General features: G+C 41.9%; 1 protein-coding gene across 2 annotated transcripts in view; it reads right to left on the bottom strand.

The window, feature by feature from the left end:
• Window positions 1-493: 493 nt before the first annotated feature.
• stab1 (stabilin 1) overlaps window positions 494-21988 on the bottom strand; it is a 341714-nt gene continuing 320219 nt past the window's right edge. For both annotated transcript variants that reach the window (XM_072280942.1, XM_072280940.1), the window contains 4 exons: window positions 12924-13025; window positions 10717-10851; window positions 6796-6918; window positions 494-1445 (listed from right to left, as the gene is read on the bottom strand). In XM_072280942.1, coding sequence (XP_072137043.1) covers window positions 1389-1445; window positions 6796-6918; window positions 10717-10851; window positions 12924-13025 — 417 coding nt within the window. In that variant the 3' untranslated portion in view covers window positions 494-1388. The remainder of the gene's footprint in view (window positions 1446-6795; window positions 6919-10716; window positions 10852-12923; window positions 13026-21988) is intronic.

The following is a 21988-nucleotide window of genomic DNA, read 5'->3' on the forward strand; positions in this document are numbered from 1 at the left end:
TGTAACGTAACACTAACAATATAAATACTTAGAAGCTCTAAAATGTTTCAAGGTAAAGGTTGTGGTACATTTAATATTTAGTAAGTTTATGTATTATATTCATAAACTATTAATAATGTATTTCAGAATTATATTAAGCATTATATAAAAGAAAATTCTAGCTGCATGCCGATGTGCATTTCAGTTACTGTGTGGCCACACACCCATGTAGCTTAGAGGAAAGAGTGCTTAAAACACTTTCCCTCTGGTAAATATCATTTGTACAATCACTTTAACATTTGACCTACGTGCTGACAATTTGAAATACTGCCATCCAGTGGTACTCACTAATTTCTACAAGAGTTGACTAATGAACCTTGTGGGATTGGTGTAGCAAAAGTAATATTGCTCATTGCAGTGAAGATTTAAGCTTAACCTTTGTCATGCAGCACCAAGCAGTTATTAATCATCACTGTTCAGGCCTGGAAAAGAAACAGCTGTGCAGGCAGTTAAATATCAATAGAAACATTTATTTAATTTTTCACTTGACCTGGTATATACAAAAAGGACCCTACTTTTTTTTTCTTGGAGAAGTGAAGCACTGGTGATACAGTCCAGTATATCTTGATGTTAACAGCCATTTGCTATCTATTGCACAGTCCTTGCTCGAGTTCCTTCATACAAATGTTTCTAGCTGTTCGTCCTCTAGGCTGTCTCACTATTTAAGCAAACTCAAGTTTTGGAGTACAGAATTCAAAAATAAGTGGAGCAACAGGAATTTATACAAGGCATTGAATAGTTGGAAAAGACAGAAAATGGTGTGCACTGGCAAGCAGAAATCATCAGCCTGGGGCTTTATCTGAATGTTTGTCAAAATGATCTACATTTGATCTAATTGCAGTTTTCGGACTTTTCATTTCTGCCAGACCAGCTGAACAATTTTCCACCATGTTTTGCCTTTGTTGGAAATTTATTGTCCTTTTAATGCACTATTAAAATGTTGAAAGGAAATGAAAATCCAATCATATTTGACTAAAAAGTGCAACATAAACAAAAGTAAAGATTTCACTATCCTTTTGGCACATCATAAACAGTGTTATTTATCTTTAACTACTAGTACAAAATGAAAAAATAAATTTATAAGCTTTCTAGAGTCACCTGACCATTGCAAAAAAAAAAAAAAATCCCTGTAAATGGAACTTGGTGTGTTTGTGACATACAGTCTTTAATGATTACCAAGAGGGGTTAGATACCTAGTCCAATTATTTTTTTCTCACTACCAATGTACAGCTCCCACCCTCTGGAGATTTTCATTTATTTGGAGTTTAAGGTTTCCTGTCACCCCCCCCCCCCGACCAATAGCATCACCACAAGCTGCAATAAAACTGATAGTAAAATGAGGTCCAGCTTCAGTCTTGTAGAATGTTCTGTGTGTATGAATAAGATTCATATTCATCATCGTCGTCCTGTATTTAAATAAAACATTTATTTAGAAAAATAAATAGGCAGATCTGTCCCATGAACCTGTGGAAATGTATAAGCAGTTGACATTTCAGATTGAGACTTCGTCAGGACTGGAAAGGAAGGGGGAAGGTGCCAAAATGAAAAGGTGTTGGGGGGGGGGGGTGTAGGAGAAGTCATCTATCTAGATGATCGGTGACGCCAGGTGAGTGGGAAAGGTTTCTCTTTCTCACTATCCATCCCATAGGATGATGATGGTTCCTTTCAGTCAGTTTGTAGGGTGGTACCCCACTCCTCAGAAAGGAACAGCGTGTGCGTGAATGGATTTAGGTGAGTAGGAGATTGCACAGGTCCAGACCCACCTTCTTGACATCCCCTCCCGGATCCAGCAGCATAGTGGGGTCCAAGACGGCTGGGGGAAGTTCTGTTGCAGTGAATGGCCAGACCAAGCTTCGGTGCAAGGGATGCCCTTTCCGCGCTTCATAGCACGTGTTTGCTAAGTGGCCGTTGACCCTATGAGAGGGTTCATCTGCCCATTGACAGGTCTTGTTTTTTGTCCTGCAGGGTGTCTAGCCACCCACCTCAGCAGGCAAGCCTGGTGGGGGAGCCGGTTTAGTCGCCGACCACCCGACCATGCAACAGGTAGTACTGGGTTACATAGCACCAGTAGCACTCAGACGAGTGACCTGACCTGAGGTAAAAGGCTGGAGAAGAAGGAATCTGATAGAGGAGCATGAGAGAAAGGGAAGAAGGGCACCAGGAGGAGATGCTAGGCAGGTGAAGAGGAGCAAGAGGGCAGAGTGGGGAATGAAAGAAAAGTAGAAAGCTTTTGACAAGAACAGGCCACTCAGTCCAACAAAGCTTGCTAAATTCCAATTCTCAGTGTGTTGAAATGACTATCCAGTTTAGATTTGAAAGTCTCTAAAGGTACTTCTTTCAAATACACAACCAGGTAGTCCTACCCTACCAACCTGGAATGAGTCTACTCGCCTTTCTCTAAACTCTTCCCATCCCTCACACAATATGGAGACCAAAATTGTACACAGTAATCACGGTGTGGTCTCATAAATGCATTATACAGCTTAAGAACATCTGTAGACCTGAACACCACTGAGCACATTATATAGCACATCATTCTATTAGCCTTCTTGATCGCTTCTGCGTGTTGTCTAGATGTTAATAGTGATGAGTCTATCTACCAGGATGTCCAAATCCTTCTCCTACAGTGCACGTTCTAACTCCAGACCCCCCCCCCATTGTATATTTATAGCTAATATTTCTGCTTCCTCTATGTAACATTTCATACTTGCATTAAATTTCATCTGCCATTTATCTGCCCACAGCTGGATCCAGTTTCGATCTAACTGTATTGACTCTGCTGCCTGAATATTATTAGCTCATCCCACTAATTTTGTGTTATCTGCAAACTTTACTAGTTTATTTGTCATGTGCTTATCTAAATCATTAATGTAAGTTTATAAACCGCAGCGGCCCCAAAACTGATCCCTGCTGAACCCCACATTTAACATTTTCTAGGTGTCAAAATGATCCTTTCACCATAACTCATTATTTTCTGGTTTGAGCCAATTCTGCACCCATTCACACACCTTACCCTGAATCCTGACCTCCTGCAATTTGATTATTAACCTCATGGGGTACCTTGTCAAAAACCTCCAGAAAGTCCAAGTAAATGATATCAACTGCTCCATTGTCATCATAAATTTTAGTTGCCGCTTCACAGAACTCCAGCATATTGGTAAACCATGGTTTCCCCTCTCTGAACTCATGCTGACTTTCTGCTAACATGCCTGTTCTTATCAGCTGCTTTTCCATCTCATTCTTTATTAATGTTTCCATTATCTCACCTATGATACACATTAATCTGATACTGGTCTATAATTACCAGAGTCAGTCTGGTTACCTTCTTGTGTACCAGGACAATGTTAGCTCATTTCCAGTCTTTAGTGATCTCACCAGTCTTCCACTGACTTTTGAAGAATATGTGTTAGAGGTTTGTTTATATAATCACAGACCTATTTAAGGACCTTTGGATATAGGTTGTCTGGCACTGGAGATTGAATAAATTTCAGCCTTTTCAGCTGGAGCAGGATCTCATGTTCTAAGATTCCTAAGTCGCTTACAACAACCTTATTTTTAAACTCTTCGCAGGCTTCCAGCCAGGTACAGGTATCAATTATAACCAATGTTTTGATCATCCCTGAAGAGTTTGCCATTGAAATGTTATAATTGATACCTGTACCCGACTGAGAAGAGTTTATCCGTCATATACGCTGGGGAAGCACTAGATCCTTTTTTAATCTTATTTTTCTCAACACTTAATGAATTATTGCTAACATCTTTTCAGATGAATACTTTAGCAAACTGAGAGTTCGGAGTATCTGCAATATCCTTCTCTGCATAACTTACCACCTCACTATTATTCCTAATACGCTTAACTTCCTCCTTCACCTTTCTTTTACTAATATTGAAAAAATCTCTTGCTGTCAATCTTAGCATTATCAGCAATATCCTTCTCAGCAACACACACAAAATGCTGGAGGAACTCAGCAGGCCACACAGCATCTATGGAAAAAAAAAGTACAGTCGACATTTTGGGCCAAAACGCTTCAGGGCTGGAGGACAAATGCTGAGGAGTGGATTTAAAAGGTGGGGAAAGGGGACAGAGAACCAGCAGGTGATAGGTGAAACCTGGAGGGGGAAAGATGAAGTAAAGAGCTGGGAAGTTGATTGGTGAAAGGGACAGAAGACCAGGGAAGAAAGAAAAAGGGGGGGAGGAGCACCAGAGGGAGGCGATGGGTCGGCAAGGAGATAAGGTGAGAGAGGGAAAAGGGGATGGGAAATGTTGAAGGAGGAGGGGAGGTTGGGAGACATTACTGAAAGTTTGAGAAATCGCTGTTCATGCCATCAAGTTGGAGGCTGCCCAAATGGAATATAAGGTGTTGTTCCTCCAACCTAAGTGTGGCCTCATCACGACAGTAGAGGAGGCGATTGGATAGACATATCAGAATGGAAATGGGAAGTGGAATTAAAATAGGTGGCCACTGGGAGATCCTGCTTGTTCTTGTGAATGGAGCATAGATGCTCGGTGAAGCAGTCTCCCAATCTACGTTGGGTCTTGTCCATATACAGGAGGCCACTCTGGGAGCACCGAACACAGTAAATGACCCTAACAGACCCACAGCTGAAGTGTCGCCTCACCTGGAAGGACTGTTTGGGGCCCTGAATGGTAGTGAGGGAGGTGGTGTAGGGGCCGGTGTAGCACTTGTTCCGCTTTCAAAAATGAGAAGTAGGAGGGAGATCAGTGGCGAAGGATGACTGGACAAGGGAGTTGCATAGGAAGTAATCCCTGTGGAAAGCAGAAATTGGGGGCGGGGGGGTGGAGAGGAGAGGGAAAGACATGCTTGGTGGTGGGATTCCGTTGGGGGTGATGGAAGTTTCAGAGAATTATGTGCTGTATGCAGAGGTTGGTGGGGTGGTAGGCGAGGACAAGAGGAACCCTACCTCTGATGGGGGGGGCAGGAGGATGTAGTAAGAGCAGACGTGTGTGAAATGGAAGAGATACAGTTGAGGGCAGCATTGATGGTGAAGGAAGGGAAGCCCCTTTTTTTGAAAACAGAGGACATCTCCTTTGTTCTAGAACGAAAAGCCTCATCCTGAGAGCAGATGTGGCAGAGACTGAGGAATTGAGAAAAGGGGATTTTTTTTTAAAAAAAAAGTAACAGGGTGGGACGTGATATAGTTTTTTCTCCAAACATACCTTTGCTCATTGCAGCCAAAAAGTTCTGTTTTAACTTCATCTGTCCACAGGACTTGTTTGAAAAATGCATCAGGCTTGTTTAGATGTTCCTTTGAACCTTTTGAATAGAACTTTTTGGCCACAAGGAGCAAAGGTATGTTTGGAGAAAAAAGAGTGCAGAATTTCATGAAAAGAACACCTCTCCAACTGTTAAGCACAGGGGTGGATCGATCATGCTTTGGGCTTGTGTTGCAGCCAGTGGCACGGGGAACATTTACTGGTAGAGGGAAGAATGAATTCAATTAAATACCAGCAAATTCTGGAAACAAACATCACACCATCTTAAAGAAGCCAAAGATGAAAAGAGGATGGCTTCTACAACAGGATAGTGATCCTAAACACATCTCAAAATCCACAATGGACTACCTCAAGAGGCGCAAGCTGAAGGTTTTGCCATGGCCCTCACAGTCCCCTGACCTAAATATCATCGAGAATCTGTGGATAGACCTCAAAAGAGCAGTGCATGCAAGACAGCCCAAGAATCTCACAGAACTAGAAGCCTTTTGCAAGGAAGAATGGGTGAAAATCCCCCAAACAAGAATTGAAAGACTCTTAGCTGGCTACAAAAAGTGTTTACAAGCTGTGATACTTGCCAAAAGGGGTGTTACTAAGTAGTGCCATGCAGGGTGCCCAAACTTGTGCTTTGGGCCCTTTTTCTTTTTTGTTAGTTTGAAACTATAAAAGATGGAAATAAGGAAGTTTTTCTTGCTTGAAATAGTAAAGAAATGTGTCATCTTTAAGTTTATGCCTTTTGGAAATCAGTTCATCTTTTACTCACTTAGCTATTCACAGTAACAGAAATTTTGACCGGGGTGCCCAAACTTTTGCATGCCACTGTATTCTCATATGGCACGCTCCCCAATCCAGGCAACATCCTTGTAAATCTCCTCTGCACTCTTTCTATGGTTTCCATGTCCTTCCTGCAGTGAGGCAACCAGAACTGAACACAGTACTCCAAGTGGGGTCTGACCAGGGTCCTATATAGCTGCAACATTACCTCTCGGCTCTTAATCTCAATCCCACAGTTGATGAAGGCCAATGCACCGTATGCTTTCTTAACCACAGAGTCAACCTGCGCAGCAGCTTTGAGTGTCCTATGGACTCTGACCCCAAAATCCCTCTGATCCTCCACACTGCCAAGAGTCTTACCATTAATACTATATTCTGCCATCATATTTGACCTACCAAAATGAACCACCTCACACTTATCTGGGTTGAACTCCATCTGCCACTTCTCAGCCCAGTTTTGCATCCTATCAGTGTCCTACTGTAACCTCTGACAGCCCTCCACACTATCCACAACACCCCCAACCTTTGTGTCATCAGCACATTTACTAACCTATGTGGCAGAGAAAACCTTAGGTAAGGATTGTTTGAGGTTAACATATTGTAAATATGAGATTACCATATTGTAACTGCCAGCAACTAAATAGCAATTGAAGAGTTTTGGCTATAGGTTTTGGAAGTTAACAAATTTCACGACACATGCCGGTGATAATAAACCTGATTCTGATTCTGAAAATTTAGTTGCTGCTTACCTCAAAGGGTTCAGTCGTATTATCTGAAACTGTACCGTAGGCGCCGTACAGTGGATTTGGTACTGAGACCAGTGCAGGATTATCCTCTGGTTTAAGGCCCACATTGTCGTCATCATCATCGGCCTAGTAACGGGCACAAATTTACAACTAAGTCTTTTCCTTTGTCTTTAATGCATTTAGGCATAGATGAGGCTTCAAATGCCCAACCATTAATTTTTGAGTTTCTGAAAAATCAAACATCTATCACAATTTTGATTGTTAGTGTAAGCTATTTAAGAATTTGTGTCATATCCATCAAGGAGTGTGGGCAGTCACCTATTGAATGGGTTCAAGTTCAAGATTATTGTCATTCAACTATATACACATATACCACCAACCGAAACAAAGTTCATCCGGACCAAGGTGCACCACACAGTACATAAAGTATTTTCCATCCCTAATTGTTGGGATGCTGCCTTGAGCTGCAGCAGTTCATCTAATGAAGGTGTTCTTACAGGACTGTTGAAAAGGGAGTTCCAGCAATAATGAGGATCAGCAATACATTTCCAAATCAAGATGGTTTGTGACTTGGAGAGGACCCCTAGGAACCTGTGCCATGTGCTAGTAAGAGGCTGAAGAATGAAATATGATGAAAATGTGGCTTTAGCAGCAGGAACAAGGCTTTCAGATTCCTGGGGCATTGGAATTGGTTCTGGGGAAAGTGGGACAAGTACAAACCAAATGGTCTACACTTCAGCAGGGCCAGGAAAAGACAGGTAGGTGGAGTTGAGTCTCCAGCTGAATCAACTGTGATCAAACTGAATGGTGGAGCATGCCCAGCAGGTCAGGTGAACAACTACTGCTCCTGCTTCTCATATCAGTCGCATCTCTGGAACTATCGCTTTGGGTTAATGTACCTTACAGTGCCTTGTTCACATAAATGAGTATTACAATCAGGGATTTTGATCAATTTAACTGAGAATTTTTATTTGGGAATCACTTGCCTCTTTTTACCCCCCCCCCCCCCCACAGTAGAGACGAAAATAGTTAAAATTGTAAAGCATGAAAAATTAAAAATTCAAGAACAGAAATATCAGATCAAAAATATTCATCCCCTTTTGCTCAGTACTTAGTGGAATCACCTCTTGCAACTATCGCAACCAGTAGACTATTTGGATGAGTCTCTTTTAGCTTTGCACAAAGTGGTTGAGCAAGATTTGTCGTATTCTCCTTGCAAAATTGCTCAAGCTGTGACAAGTTAAATAGGGACTGGCAGAGGAGAGCAACCTTAAGGTCTTCTCTGAGATGTTCAATTGGGTTATGGTCAGGACTCTGACCAGGTCACTCAAGGACATCTATTTTCTTCATTTGAAGCCACTCCATGGTTGCTCTGGCAGTGTGCTTTGGGTTGTTGTTCTGATGAAAGACAAACTTCTTCCCCAGATTAAGCTTTCTGGCAGAAACTAGCAGGTTTTTTAATGCAGGATCTCTCCGTATTTAGAAGCATTCATCTTCCCATCAATCCTGGCCAGATTACCAGATGAAAAGTATCCCATAGCATGCTGCTACCTCCACCATACTTTACAGTATGAATGGAGTTACCTGATTAATGTGCAGTTTCAGATTTACATCATACGTACCACTTAGTGTTGAGGCCAAAAAGTTTCACTTTAGTCTCATCTGACCAAAAGACCTTATTCCATATCTTTACAGTGTCTCCTAAGTGACAGTTGCAAAGTTTTGATGGACAAGGATTTTTTTTTAAGCCAGGTCTTCTTTGCTACTTTTCCATAAGACATAAAAGCAGAATTAGGCCATTTGGCCCATCGAGTCTGCTCCACCATTCAATCATGACTGAACCTTTTTTCCCCTCCTCAGCCCCACTCCCTGGCCTTCTCCCTGGAACCTTTGATGCCATGTCCAATCAAGAACCTTTCAAGTTCTGCCTTAAATACACCCAATGACCTGGCCTTCACAGCTGCCAGTGGTAATAAATTCCACAAATTCACCACCCTCTGGCTAAAGAAATTTCTCCTCATCTGTTTTAACTGATGCCTCTCTATCCTGAGGCTGTGCCTTGTCCTAGACTCCCCCATCATGGGAAACATCCTTTCCACATCTACCCTGTCTAGGGCTTCCGACATTTGAAAGGTTTCAGTGAGATCCCACCTCATCCTCCTAAATTCCAGTGAGTACAGCTCCAGAGCCATCAAATATTCCTCGTATGATAACCCTTTCATTCCTGGAATCATCCTCATGAACCTCCTCTGAACCCTCTCCAATGCCAGCACATCTTTTCTTAGATGAGGAGCACAAAACTATTCACAACACTCAATATGAGGCCTCACCAGTGCCTTTTAAATCCTCAGCATCGCATCCCTGCTCTTGTGTTCTTGAAATGAATGCTAACATTGCATCTGCCTTCCTTACCATTGACTCTACCTGCAAGTTAATCTTCAGGATTTTCTGCACAAGGATGCCCAAGTCCTTTTGCATCTCAGATATTTGGATTTTCTCCCATTTAGAAAATAGTCTGCACATTTATTTCTAGTACCAAAATGCATGACCATGCATTTTCCAACATTGTATATTTCATTTGTCATTTTCTTGCCCATTCTCCTAATCTAGGTCCTCCTGCAGTCTACCTGTTTCCTCAACACTACGTGCCTCTCCACCAATCTTCATATCATCTGCAAATTTGGTAACAAAGCCATTGATATACAGATAAAAAGAATACCTTTATGTGCAAGGCCTTAGAAATTATAGAGTCATGAACTTCCTCTCCAGTTGCAGCCACTGACTTTTGCTGCTCATTCAAAGTGACTGTTGGTGTCACAGTAGCCTCTCATACAAGTGCCATTCTTCTCCGGTGGCTAAGTTTAGAGGGGCAGCCTGACCCAGACAATGTGGCTGTGGTTTCATTTTTTTTCCCCCACTTTTTCACGATAAACTGCACTGAGCTCTGAAGGCCTTTGAGATGGTCTTTCACCTTTCCCCAGATTTGTGCCTTGCTATTATCATTCCCCTGACTTGTCTTGAATGTTCTGACTTTATTTTGGTTTGATCTGTTGAACATCTACCATGCTGTTGGCCCTTATAGATAGAGGGGATATTTATTCTTATGAATTCATTGAAAACAGGCAATCCTCCAAGTTTCTAGATCAACAACTTGGGTGAGATGGTAAGGTCGGGAAGTTAGTGTAGTAGTTACAACAGGGATGAGTACTTTTTCAGCCTCTCAGTTTGGCTTTTAATTTCTAGTAATTTGTTGACAGGTTTTGAATTTTTCTTTTGATTTGGCATGATGCATTATGTTTTGCAGATTAGATCAAAATCCTACTTCAATATATTTTAAATTTAGAAAATGAGACAGTAAAATGTGAAAATAGTTGTAGGGGTTGAATACTTTTTCAAGGCACTGTATAACTCACACAACACCAAGTTTTTAAACCACAAATAATTTAACAAATAATAAAATATTCCAGAGACTGACATTTAACATCAGTTGCATTTACAACACAAGATAAAAAGTTAAAAGTATTACACTATTCGTCTTTCATATGTGATGAGACCTGGGTGGTAGTATCTTAACTCCAAATCAGCAAGGGTAAGATTAGGGAATCTGGAAACATAAGCTGGAATATTTCAGAGCAAAACAATTTACAGTATTGCAAATTACCAGTTCAAAAGCCATCTTTGACTTCTGTAATTTCACAGTTAATAAACCTTAAAACAAGATTCAACTTTTGTGGAAAAAACATTAAATTTTATTATATAATTAGGAATGCCAGGATTTGCTGAAGCAAGAAATTAATAAGGATGGTACCAATTCCAGAATTACACAGTAGAGTAGCTATAGAGGCTGTTCCAAGCTAGAACAATTGTAATTTTATTTAGCAACTCAGGCCACTGGAAAACATAGCATGAAAGAAAGTAACATACCTTGAAGTACTGAAAATGGAAACCGTCATTCCTGCGACGAAACCAAGCTATGAACCCAGCAGCAACGCCTATCAAACATAACAGGCCCAGGGCTGTACCAAGGGCAATATGGGATGACGTTGAAGAATCTAAACCCTAATGAAATAAGTGGATTTGGAATTAACAATATTCATGCAATTATTTAATTTTAGAAATACAGCGCAGAATCAGTCCTTTGAGCTACACTGCCCACCGATTTAACCCTTAGCCTAATCACACGTCAATTTACGATAGCCAATTAACCTGATAACTGGTACATCTTTGGTCTGTGGAAGGAAACCAGAGGAAACCCCCATATTCCATGGGATGGACATACAAACCTCTTACAGAGGACACCAGGATTGAACTTCCAACTAATGCCCTGAGCTGTAATAGTATCTCGCTAACCACTATGCCACCATAGTGCCCTATTACTGGATAATATTTACACAATGTAATTCTTGTAAAAAAAATCATTAGTATTCAAAAGTAAGTTATACGTCCTGAAATATCAATCGAGTAGTCTTCATTGAGACTTTTACAAAGACTTGATCCAAAATTAATAAGACTAAGTAGAAAGCTAACTATAAATCCAAATAATAAATGGAAATCAAGTGATACTGTTCTCGTAGCTGAACTGTTTGAAACAGAGAACTATCCAGTAAACTCCGTGTGACAACTTGTCCCTATTCAAATACATCATTGGCAGCCAAATGACATTAAAGAATTCTTACAGGCAGTTTTCTATAACCTTGAATTATAAGCTTAAAGATTATATCAAATGCATGAAGCCAAAGCTGGCACACCAAGCTTTATAAAATAATGGAAGAAACTAAAATGCATATATGAAGGCCAAGTAGTTTGATAAATTGCGGCTTAGCATATCATTAAAGCTTCACTTAAACCTCATACTGCCTCATGTCTTTCTCTGAGGAACTCCTTCTGAATCAAAATTAACTTATTTTCTGTCTTTTTTTATGGCTGAAGAGGTCAGAGTGGAAGTTGATGATCTCCTTCTATTAAATATGCAGGGTCTCTGTGTCCCTGCTGCATGGCTTCAGTCTTCGATACCATTGTCAAACTCATGAACCAGAAATTCTTGGGTTTCAACAGTATGTGTGATTTCTTCAAGATGGTTTTGTATCTTTTCATATCCTTGAATCTTTTCCCTCATCTGTCTGGTAATCTCTTCCTAAAGCTTGGAATGGAATGACAGCTTCTATTCCAAGGTGAACAAGTGAGTGAAACGGGTTACTGCCTCAATATTAGATGTTGGACTGGGAGAGGACACTGGTTTGTTCTCACAGTAAATTTGGAGGATTTTGCAGAGACGACATTGTGGTATTTTTCCAGAACATTTCAACAGGGAAGGGACATAGCTACCTGGTGGATGATGAATTGTGCTCTTTAATGTAGGTTTTGGTTTTCAAATGCCCTTTTCCTCAATTGGCTAAGTGCTCTGTCAGTGGTGCATTTAATCATTGTTTTTTGCCTTTGTTCAAGATTCATGAGCAGTTGTCCATGTTTCCCAGAGTCTTGTGGCGAACCTTCATTGTTGTGGACAGTGTGGGAGAGGGCATCGGTATTATGGATGTTAAATGTAAGCTAATTGCATGCGCTCTGAAAGCATCAATAATGGCATAGAGCTCAGCATCAACACAACGTCCCATCTGAGGTTTATGTAACTTTGCTTCTACAGCATAGTTGCTGTAGATTAACAAATTACCGTTCATTCTGAAGAATAGCTCCACTCCAATAGAAATTTTGTTTGAAGGAGCATTGAATCACCAGTTAAGACAGGATTACCTTCAGCAAAGGTTCATTTATTATCAAAGTATACAACTCTGAAATTCTTCTTCTCCAGATAGCCATGAAACCAAGAAAGAAAAGAATGGAAGCACAGTTATCAACCCTCATATCCCTCCTCCAATGAACGAAAATGCAACAGCCATATCGACCCCAAAGTTCCCCTCCCCCACACAAAAAACGAGAAAGATTGGGCGAGAAACTGAATATTAAAAAACACTAAAAGATTGAAATCAAAACATTTGCATTCGATGCCAAGTCTCAGTGAGAATCTTATGACCTATTGCCTCACACCTGCAGAGGATCAGTTACTTTAGGCTGGGCATACAGAAGTATCTCAATCACATTCCTTTGAATGTTTCGAATTGTAGTGAAACACTTACTGGACGTGGAGTTGTTAAAGGTCCTTTTATAACATGGATAATTCCATTGGTGGCAATTATATCCCATTTCAAAATAGGAATGCCATTCACCAACTTTGAAACCTATCATTATAAAAGATGAGTTAGTTCACATAAAAAATAGCTTTTAACTCCTATTTAAACCACAAAATTCTAGACTATGCTATCCGCTGTCTCCCATTTGATCTATGGAGAAAAAAAAATACAAAATTAACTTTTGACTTGACTTAAAAATCATACAATATAATTCCTATATTTCTAAAATGCTACACTTATTATTAAAAAGCTGTAGATTAAATATCTGGATAGAAATAATGGTTATAATGCACTTAAATCCAGACAGGCAACCACTCATTTCATTTTGAAATGTTAACTTTATGAGAAACACATGAAAATCAGCAGATGCTGGAAACGCAGAGCAATACACACAAAATACTGGAGGATCTCAGCAGGTCAGGCAACACCTATGGAGAGGAATAAAGAGTTGATGTTTTGTGCTGAGAACCTTAATCAAGATTGGTAGCAGTTTATGACAGATACCTTATTCAACTGCGGGAGGGGTCAATAACTGCACGTCATCTTTTAATTAAATTTTTCCATAGAGAAGTGACAATTTCTCACAAAGTAAAATCATTGAGCACAATCTGCTCTTCATAAGCACTTTGCTCAACAGATTCTTGACCAGTTCCAAGGAACAATCTTCAAACAGAAACACAGAGATAAGAATTTAACATGGAGACAAAACTGAAAAGAAGGGTTGTGTGAACAGGGCTGAAGATGTTATATTTGAACGCGTACAGTATGAAAGATAAGGTAGATGTTCTTGAGGTACAGTTAGAAATTCACAAGACAGGCAGGTGGGTGGCTTTGTTGTTTAAAAAAATGAAATCAATCCTTAGAAATAAGGGATATAAGATCAGAGGATGTAGAAGCATTGTGGCTAGAGTTAAGAAAATGCAAGGGTAAAAAGAACTGATAGGAGTTATATACAGGCTTCCAAACAGGAGCTGGGTTGTGGAGTAGAAATTACAACAGAAGATAGAAAAGGCATGCAAGAAGGTCAGTTTTACAATGGTCATGGGGGATTTCAATATGCAGTAGGCTGGGAAAGTATACAATTGCAACAAGATGGCTTTTTGGAACTTGTGGTTAAGCCCAACATGGAAAAGGCAACTCTGGATTGGGTGCTGAATAATGAACCAGATTTGATAAGGAGCTTAAGGTAAAGGAGGCAGTGATCATAATATGATAGAATTCTCCCATGCAGTTTGAGAGGGAGAAACTAATATCAGATGTATCGATATTTCAATCGAATAAGGTAACTACAGAGAAATGAGAGAGGAGCTGCCTGAGAAGCACACACCGAGTGCTGGAGGAACTCTGTAGGCCAGGCATCGATGGAAAAGACCATCGTTGACATTCTGGGCTGAGACCCTCCATCAGTACTGGAGCAAAAAAGATGAGGAGTCAGAGTTAGAAGGTGGGTGGAGGGGAGGGAGAAACACAAGATGATAGGTGAAACTGGTGGGGAGGGGAGAGCAGTGAAGTAAAGAGCTGGGAAGTCGATTGGTGAAAGAGATGCAGGGCTGGTGAAGAGGGCACCTGACAGGCCAGAGGACAGAAGGCTACAGAAGAAAGAAAAGGGGGAGGAGCACCAGAGGAAGGTGATGGGCAGGAAAGGAGAAAAGGTGAGAGAGGGAAAAGGGAATGGGGAATAGTGAAGGGGGGAGCATTACCAGGAGTTTGAGAAATCAATGCTCATGCCATCAGGTTGGAGGTTACCCAGATGGAATATAAGGTGTTGCTCCTCCACTCTGAAGGAGGCTATGGATTGACATAGAAACACAGAAAACCTACAGCACGATACAGGCCCTTCGGCCCACAATGCTGTGCCAGACATGTCCTTACCTTAGAAATTACCTAGGGTTACCCATAGCCCTCTAATTTTCTAAGCTCCATGTATCTATCCAGGAGTCTCGTAAAAGAGCCTGTTGTATCCACCTCCACCACCATCGCTGGCAGCCCATTCCACACACTCACCACACTCTGCGTAAAAAACATACTCCTGACATCTCCAAGCACCTTAAAATTTTGCCCTCTCGTGTTAGCCATTTCAGCCCTGGGAAAAAGCCTCTGACTATCCACATGATCAGTACCTCTCATCATCTTATCCACCTCTATCAGGTCACCTCTCATCCACTGTCGCTCCAAGAAGAAAAGGACGAGTTCACTCAATCTATTCTCATATGGCATGCTCCCCAATCCAGGCAACATCCTTGTAAATCTCCTCTGCACCCTTTCTATAGTTTCCACATCCTTCCTATAGTGAGGCGACCAGAAATGAGCACAGTACTCCAAGTGGGGTCTGACCAGGGCCCTATATAGATGTAACATTACCTCTTGGCTCTTAAACTCAATCCCACGGTTGATGAAGGACAATACACCGTATGCTTTCTTAACCGCACAGTCAACCTGCGCAGCAGCTTTGAGTGTCCTATGGACTCGGACCCCAAGATCCCTCTGATCCTCCACACTGCCAAGAGTCTTACCATTAATACTATATTCTGCCATCATATTTGACCTACCAAAATGAACCACCTCACATTTATCTGGGTTGAACTCCATCTACCACTTCTCAGCCCAGTTTTGCATCCAATCAATGTCCCAATGTAACCTCTGACAGCCCTCCACACTATCCACAACACCCCCAACCTTTTTGTCATTAGCAAGTTTACAAACCCATCCTTCCAATTCCTCATCCTGGTCATTTATAAAAATCACAAAGAGTAGGGGCCCCAGAACAGATCCCTGAGGCACACCACTGGTCACCGACCTCCATGCAGAATATGACCTGTCTACAGCCACTCTTTGTCTTCTGTGAGCAAGCCAATTCTGGATCCACAAAGCAATGTCCCCTTGGATCCCATGCCTCCTTACTTTCTCAATAAGCCTTGCATGGGGTACCTTATCAAATGCCTTGCTGAAATCCATATACACAACATCTACTGCTCTACCTTCATCAATGTGTTTAGTCACATCCTCAAAAAATTCAATCGGGCTTGTACGGCACGACTTGCATTTGACAAAGCCATGTTGACTATTCCTAATCATATTATACCTCTCCAAATGTTCATAAATCCTGCCTCTCATAATCTTCTCCATCAACTTACCAACCACCAAAGTAAGACTCACTGGTCTTAATTTCCTGGGCTATCTCTACTCCCTTTCTTGAATAAGGGAACAACATCTGCAACCTTCCAATCCTCCGGAACCTCTCCTGTCCTCATTGATGATGTAAAGATTATCGCCAGAGGCTCAGCAATCTGCTCTCTTGCTTCCCACAGTAGCCTGGGGTATATCTCATCTGGTCTTGTAAGGCTCAAGCTTTCAGTCCACTGTAAGTCATCCCTACAATCACCAAAGTCCTTTACTGTAGTGAATACTGAAGCAAAGTATTCATTAAGTACCTCCGCTATCTTCTCCGGTTCCATACATACTTTCCCGCTGTCATACCTGATTGATCCTATTCTGTCACGTCTTATCCTCTTGCTCTTCACATACCTGTAGAGTGCCTTGAGGTTTTCCTTAATCCTACTCACCAAGACCTTCTCATGGCCCCTTCTGGCTCTCCTAATTTAATTCTTAAGCTCCTTCCTGCTATAGACAATAGACAATAGGTGCAGGAGTAGGCCATTCGGCCCTTCAAACCAGCACTGCCATTCACTGTGATCATGGCTGATCATCCACAATCAGTATCCAGTTCCTGCCTTATCCCCATAACCTTTGATTCCGCTATCTTTAAGAGTTCTATCCATCTCTTTCTTGAAAGCATCCAGAGACTTGGCCTCCACAGCCTTCTGGGGCAGAGCATTCCATATATCCACCACTCTCTGGGTGAAAACAGTTTTTCCTCAACTCCGTTCTAAATGACCTACCCCTTATTCTTAAACTGTGGCCTCTGGTTCTGGACTCACCCATCAGTGGGAACATGCTTCCTGCCTCCAGCGTGTCCAATCCCTTAATAATCTTACATGTTTCAATAAGATCCCCTCTCAGCCTTCTAAATTCCAGAGCATACAAGCCCAGTCGCTCCAATCTTTTGACATATGACAGTCCCGCCATCCCGGGAATTAACCTTGTGAACCTACGCTGCACTCCCTCAATAGCAAGAATGTCGCTCCTCAAATTTGGAGACCAAAACTGCACACAGTACTCCAGGTGTGGTCCTTATAGTTTTCTAGATCTCTATCATTACCACTTTTGAACCTTTTGTAAGCTTTTCTTCTTGACTGGATTTTCAACAGCCTTTGTACACCATGGGTCCTGTACCCTACCATCCTTTCCCTGTCTCATTGGAATGTACCTGTGCAGAACATCACACAAATATCCCCTGAACATTTGCCACATTTCTGCCATACATTTCCCTGAGAACATCTGTTCCCAATTTATGCTTCTAAGTTCCTGCTTGATAGTTTCATATTTCCCCTTACTCTAATTAAACACTTTCCTAACTTGTCTGTTCCTATCCCTCTCCAATGCTATGGTAAAGGAGATAGAATTATTATCACTATCTGTCCACTGAGAGACCTGACACTTTACCAGGTTCATTTCCCAATACCAAATCTAATACAGCCTCTCCTCTTGTAGGCTTATCTACATATTGTGTCAGGAAACCTTCCTGAACACACCTAACAAACTCCACTCCATCTAAACCCCTCGCTCCAGGGAGATGCCAATCAATATTGGGGAAATTAAAATCTCGCACCTGGACAGCCCTGTTATTACTGCACCAGAATAGGAATGGGAAGTGGAATTAAATTGAGTGGCCACTGGGAGATCCTGCTTTTTCTGGTGGACAGAGCATAGGTACTCAGCGAAGCAGTCTCCCAATCTACGTTGGGTCTCATCAATTTACAAGAGGCCGCACCGGAAACAGTAGATGACCCCAACAGACGTCCCATTTCCACTCTGTCATGTCAGTCCATGGCCTCCTCTACTGTCGCAACGAGGCCACACTCGGGTTAGAGGAGCAATACCTTATATTCCATCTGGATTGCCTCCAACCTGAAGGCATGAACATTGATTTCTTGAACTACCAGTAATGTTCCCCCCCCCACCCACCTTTCACCACACCCCATTCCCTCACCTTATCTCCTTGCCTGCCCATCACCTCCTTTTGGCCCTCCTCCCCCTTTTCTTTCTTCCATGGCCTTCTGTCTTCTCCTATCAGACTCCCCCTTCACCACCCTGTATTCCTTTCACCAATCAACTTCCCAGCTCTTTACTTCACCCCTCCCCACCTTCACCTATCACCTTGAGTTTCTTCTTCCAACCCCCACCCCCCACGTTCTAACTCGAACTCATCATTTTTTCCCCAGTCCTGATGAAGGGTCTCGGCCTGAAATGTTGACTGTACTCTTTTTCGTAGGTGCTGCCTGGCCTGCTGAGTTCCTCCAGCACTTTGTGTGTGTTTCTTGGATTTCCAGCATCTGTAGGTTTTCTGGTGTATGTGAGGAGTTGCCGGAAAGTGACTGGAAGGGGACACCACCAGAGATAAGAGTAGGACAGCAATAGTTGGAGATCTGGAAGTACTCTGGAGGAAGCAGGATTGGTTCGTCCCAGAGAAGAAGCAGTATTGTAAAGGGTGGCCAACGAAGGAAGTCAAAGGCAACATAACAAAAATTAGTGGGAAGCTGGAAGATTAAGAAGCTTTTAAAAACCATCAGAAGGCAACTAAAAAAAGCAATAAGGAGAGATAGAAAATATGAAATATGAAGGTGAGCTAGCCAATAATTTACAGTAAAAGAGGATATCAAAAGTTTTTTCAGATACATAAGGAGTGAAATAGAAGCAAGAGCTGATATTGAACTGCTGGAAAATGACACGGGAGAGTTAGTAATGGGGAAGAAAGAAATGACAGATGAACTGGGTAAGATTTTCACCAGTCTTCACTGGAAGGCACTGGCAGCAAGCCAGAAATTAAAATTTGGCAGGGAGCAGAAATTACAGTAGTCAGTATTACTATGGAGAAGGGAAACTGAAAGGTCTAAAGGCAGATGAGTCACATAAGCTACAGCCCAGGATTCTGAAAGAAGTAGTTGACGAGGTTGTGGAGGCATTACTAGCGATCCTTCAAGAATTACAAGATCCTGAAATGGTTCTGGGGGTTTGGAAAATTGTAAATGTCATTCCAGTCTTTAAGAAGGGAGGGAGGCAAAAGACAGGAAATTATAGGCTAGTTAGCCTGACTCCAGTGTTTGGGAAGATGTTGGGAAGTGCATTATTAAGGATGAGGTTTTGAAGTACTTGCAGGCACACCATAAAATAGGTCAAAGACAACAAGGATTCCTTAAAGGGAAAACTTGCCTGACAAATCTGTTGGGATTCTTTGTGGAAAAAAATAGGAAGGACAGACAAAGGAGAGTTAGTGGATGTTGTTTACTTAGATGTTTAGAAGACCTTTGACATGAGGCTCATAAACAAGGTAACAACCCATTGTGTCACCTGAAAAATACGAGCACGGACAGAAAGATTGGCTGACTGGCAGAAGGTAAAGAGAAGAGGCATTTTTTGTTTGGCTGCCAGTGACCAGTGGTATTCCACAGGAGTCAATGTTTAGTCTGTTACTTTTCACATTATATATATATATATAAAATGTGAATACCACTGGTTAATAATCTGGATGACAGAATTGATGGCTTTGTGGTCAAGTTTGCAGGCAACATGAAGAAATGTGGATGGCCAGGTAGTGTTGAGGTAACAGGGAGTCTGCAGAAGTACATAGACAGATTGGGAGAATAGGCAAAGAAGTGGCAGATGTAATATAATGCAGGGAAGTCTATCCTCATGCACTTTGGTAAAAGGAATAAAAGCATAGACTATTTTCTAAATGGGGAGAAAGTTCAAAGGTGCAATGGGACTTGGGAATCCTGACACAGGATTCCCTTGAGGTTAACTTGCAGGTTGAGTTGGTAGTAAGGAAAGCAAATGAAATGCTAACATTCATTTCAGGAGGGCTAGAATATAAAAATAATGGGGAGGCTCTGATCAGACCACTTTTGGAGGTTTGTAAACAGTCGTGGGTCCCATATCTAAGAAAGGATATATTGGCTTTGGAGAGGGTCCAGAGGAGGTTTATGAGAATGATCCTAGAAATGAAAGTAAGAGCGCTTTATGGCTCTGAGCCTGCACTCACTGGAGTTTAGACAAATGAAGTGGGAATCTCATCAAAAAACCACATTTTGAAAGGCCTAAATAGAGTAGACATGGAGAGGATAGTTCCAATAGTGGGAGATTTTTCAACAACAAGGCACAACTACAGTATAGAGGATTCCTAACCTTTAGAACAGATGAAGAGGAATTATTTTAGCCAAAGGGTGGTGAATCTGAATCCATTGCCACAGATGACTGTTGAGGCTAAGTCATTTTGTATATTTAAAGCGGAGGTTGATGGCTACCTAATTAGTGAGGACATCAAAGGTTATGGGTTTGAGAGGGAAAATAAATCAGACATGAGAGAATGGTGGAGCAGACCCTATTGGCCAAATAGCCTAATTGATCTTAACTGTATCTACTTACACAGATGCTACTAGACCTGCTGAGATTTTCCAATATTTTCCCTTTTGAATTGAAGTGACTGAATTGGCTTTATTACTTACATCCCTCAAATACATGAGGAGTAAAAATCTTTACGTTACATCTCCATCTAAATGTGCAATTTATAGTGATTTATAATAGATAATATGTGCAACAGGACAGTCAGCAGAACATAGAAATACAGTTGTGTCAGCATGAATTAATCAGTCTGATGGCCTGGTGGAACAAGCTCTCCTGGAGCCTGTTGGCCCTGACTTTTATGCTGTGGTACTGTTTCCCGGATGGTAGCATCTGGAACAGTTTGTGGTGAGGGTAACTCGGGTCCCTAATGATCCTTCGAGCCCTTTTTACACACCTGTCTTTGTAAATGCCCTGAATAGTGGGAAGTTCACATCTAGGTATGCTGGGCTGTCTGCACCACTCTGCAAAGTCCTGCGATTGGGCGAAGTACAGTTCCCATACCAGGCAGTGAAGCAGCCAGTCAGGATGCTCTCAATCATGCCCCTGTAGAAAGTTCTAGGATTTGGGGGCCCATACCAAACTTCTTCAACCGTCTGAGGTGAAAGGGGCGCTGTTGTACCTTTTCGGCACTCAGCTGGTATGAATAGACCACTTAAGATCCTCGGTAATGCTTAAGCTGAGGAATTTAAAGCTGTTCACCCTCTCAACCCCAGATCCATTGATGTCAATAGGGGTGAGTCTGTCTCCATTCCTCCTGTAGTCCACAACCAGCTCCTTTGTTTCTGAGACATTGAGGGAGAGGTTGTTTTCTTGACACCACTGTATCAGGGTGATGACTTCTTCCCTGTAGGCTGTCTCTTTATTATTTGAGATTAGGCCAATCAGTGTAGTGTCATCAGCAAATTTAATTAGCAGATTGGAGCTGTGGGTGGCGACACAGTCATGGGTATACAGAGAGTGAAGGAGGTGAATTTGTGGAATGTGTTGCCACGTGCAGCTGCGGAGGCCAGGTCGTTGGGTATATTTAAGCCAGAGATTGATAGGTTCTTGATTGGACATGGCATCAAAGGTTACAGGGAGAAGGCTGGGAACCGGGGTTGAGGAGGAGACAGAAAAAAAGGATCAATCATGATTGAACGGCGGAGCAGACTCGATGGGCCAAATTCTGCTCCTTCGTCTTATGGTCTTATGGCTTAGGATACAACCCTGAGGGGCTCCTGTGTTGAGCGTCAGAGGGGCAGAGGTAAGGGAGCCCACTCTTACCACCTGCTGGCGATCTGACAGGAAGTCTAGGATCCAGCTACACAAGCCAGGGTGAAGGCCAAGGTCTATGAGCTTCTTGTTGATCCTGGAGGGAATTATGGTGTTGAATGCTGAACTGTAGTCCAAGAACAGCATTCTCACATAAGCATCCCTCTTCTTCAGATGTGTATTATTTGTTGGACAGTACACAACCGAGATGCAATTGTGTACTTGCATTGCCTTAAGAT

The sequence above is a fragment of the Mobula birostris genome, chromosome 16 (assembly GCF_030028105.1).
Source record: "Mobula birostris isolate sMobBir1 chromosome 16, sMobBir1.hap1, whole genome shotgun sequence".
Classification (NCBI taxonomy): Eukaryota; Metazoa; Chordata; class Chondrichthyes; order Myliobatiformes; family Myliobatidae; genus Mobula; species Mobula birostris.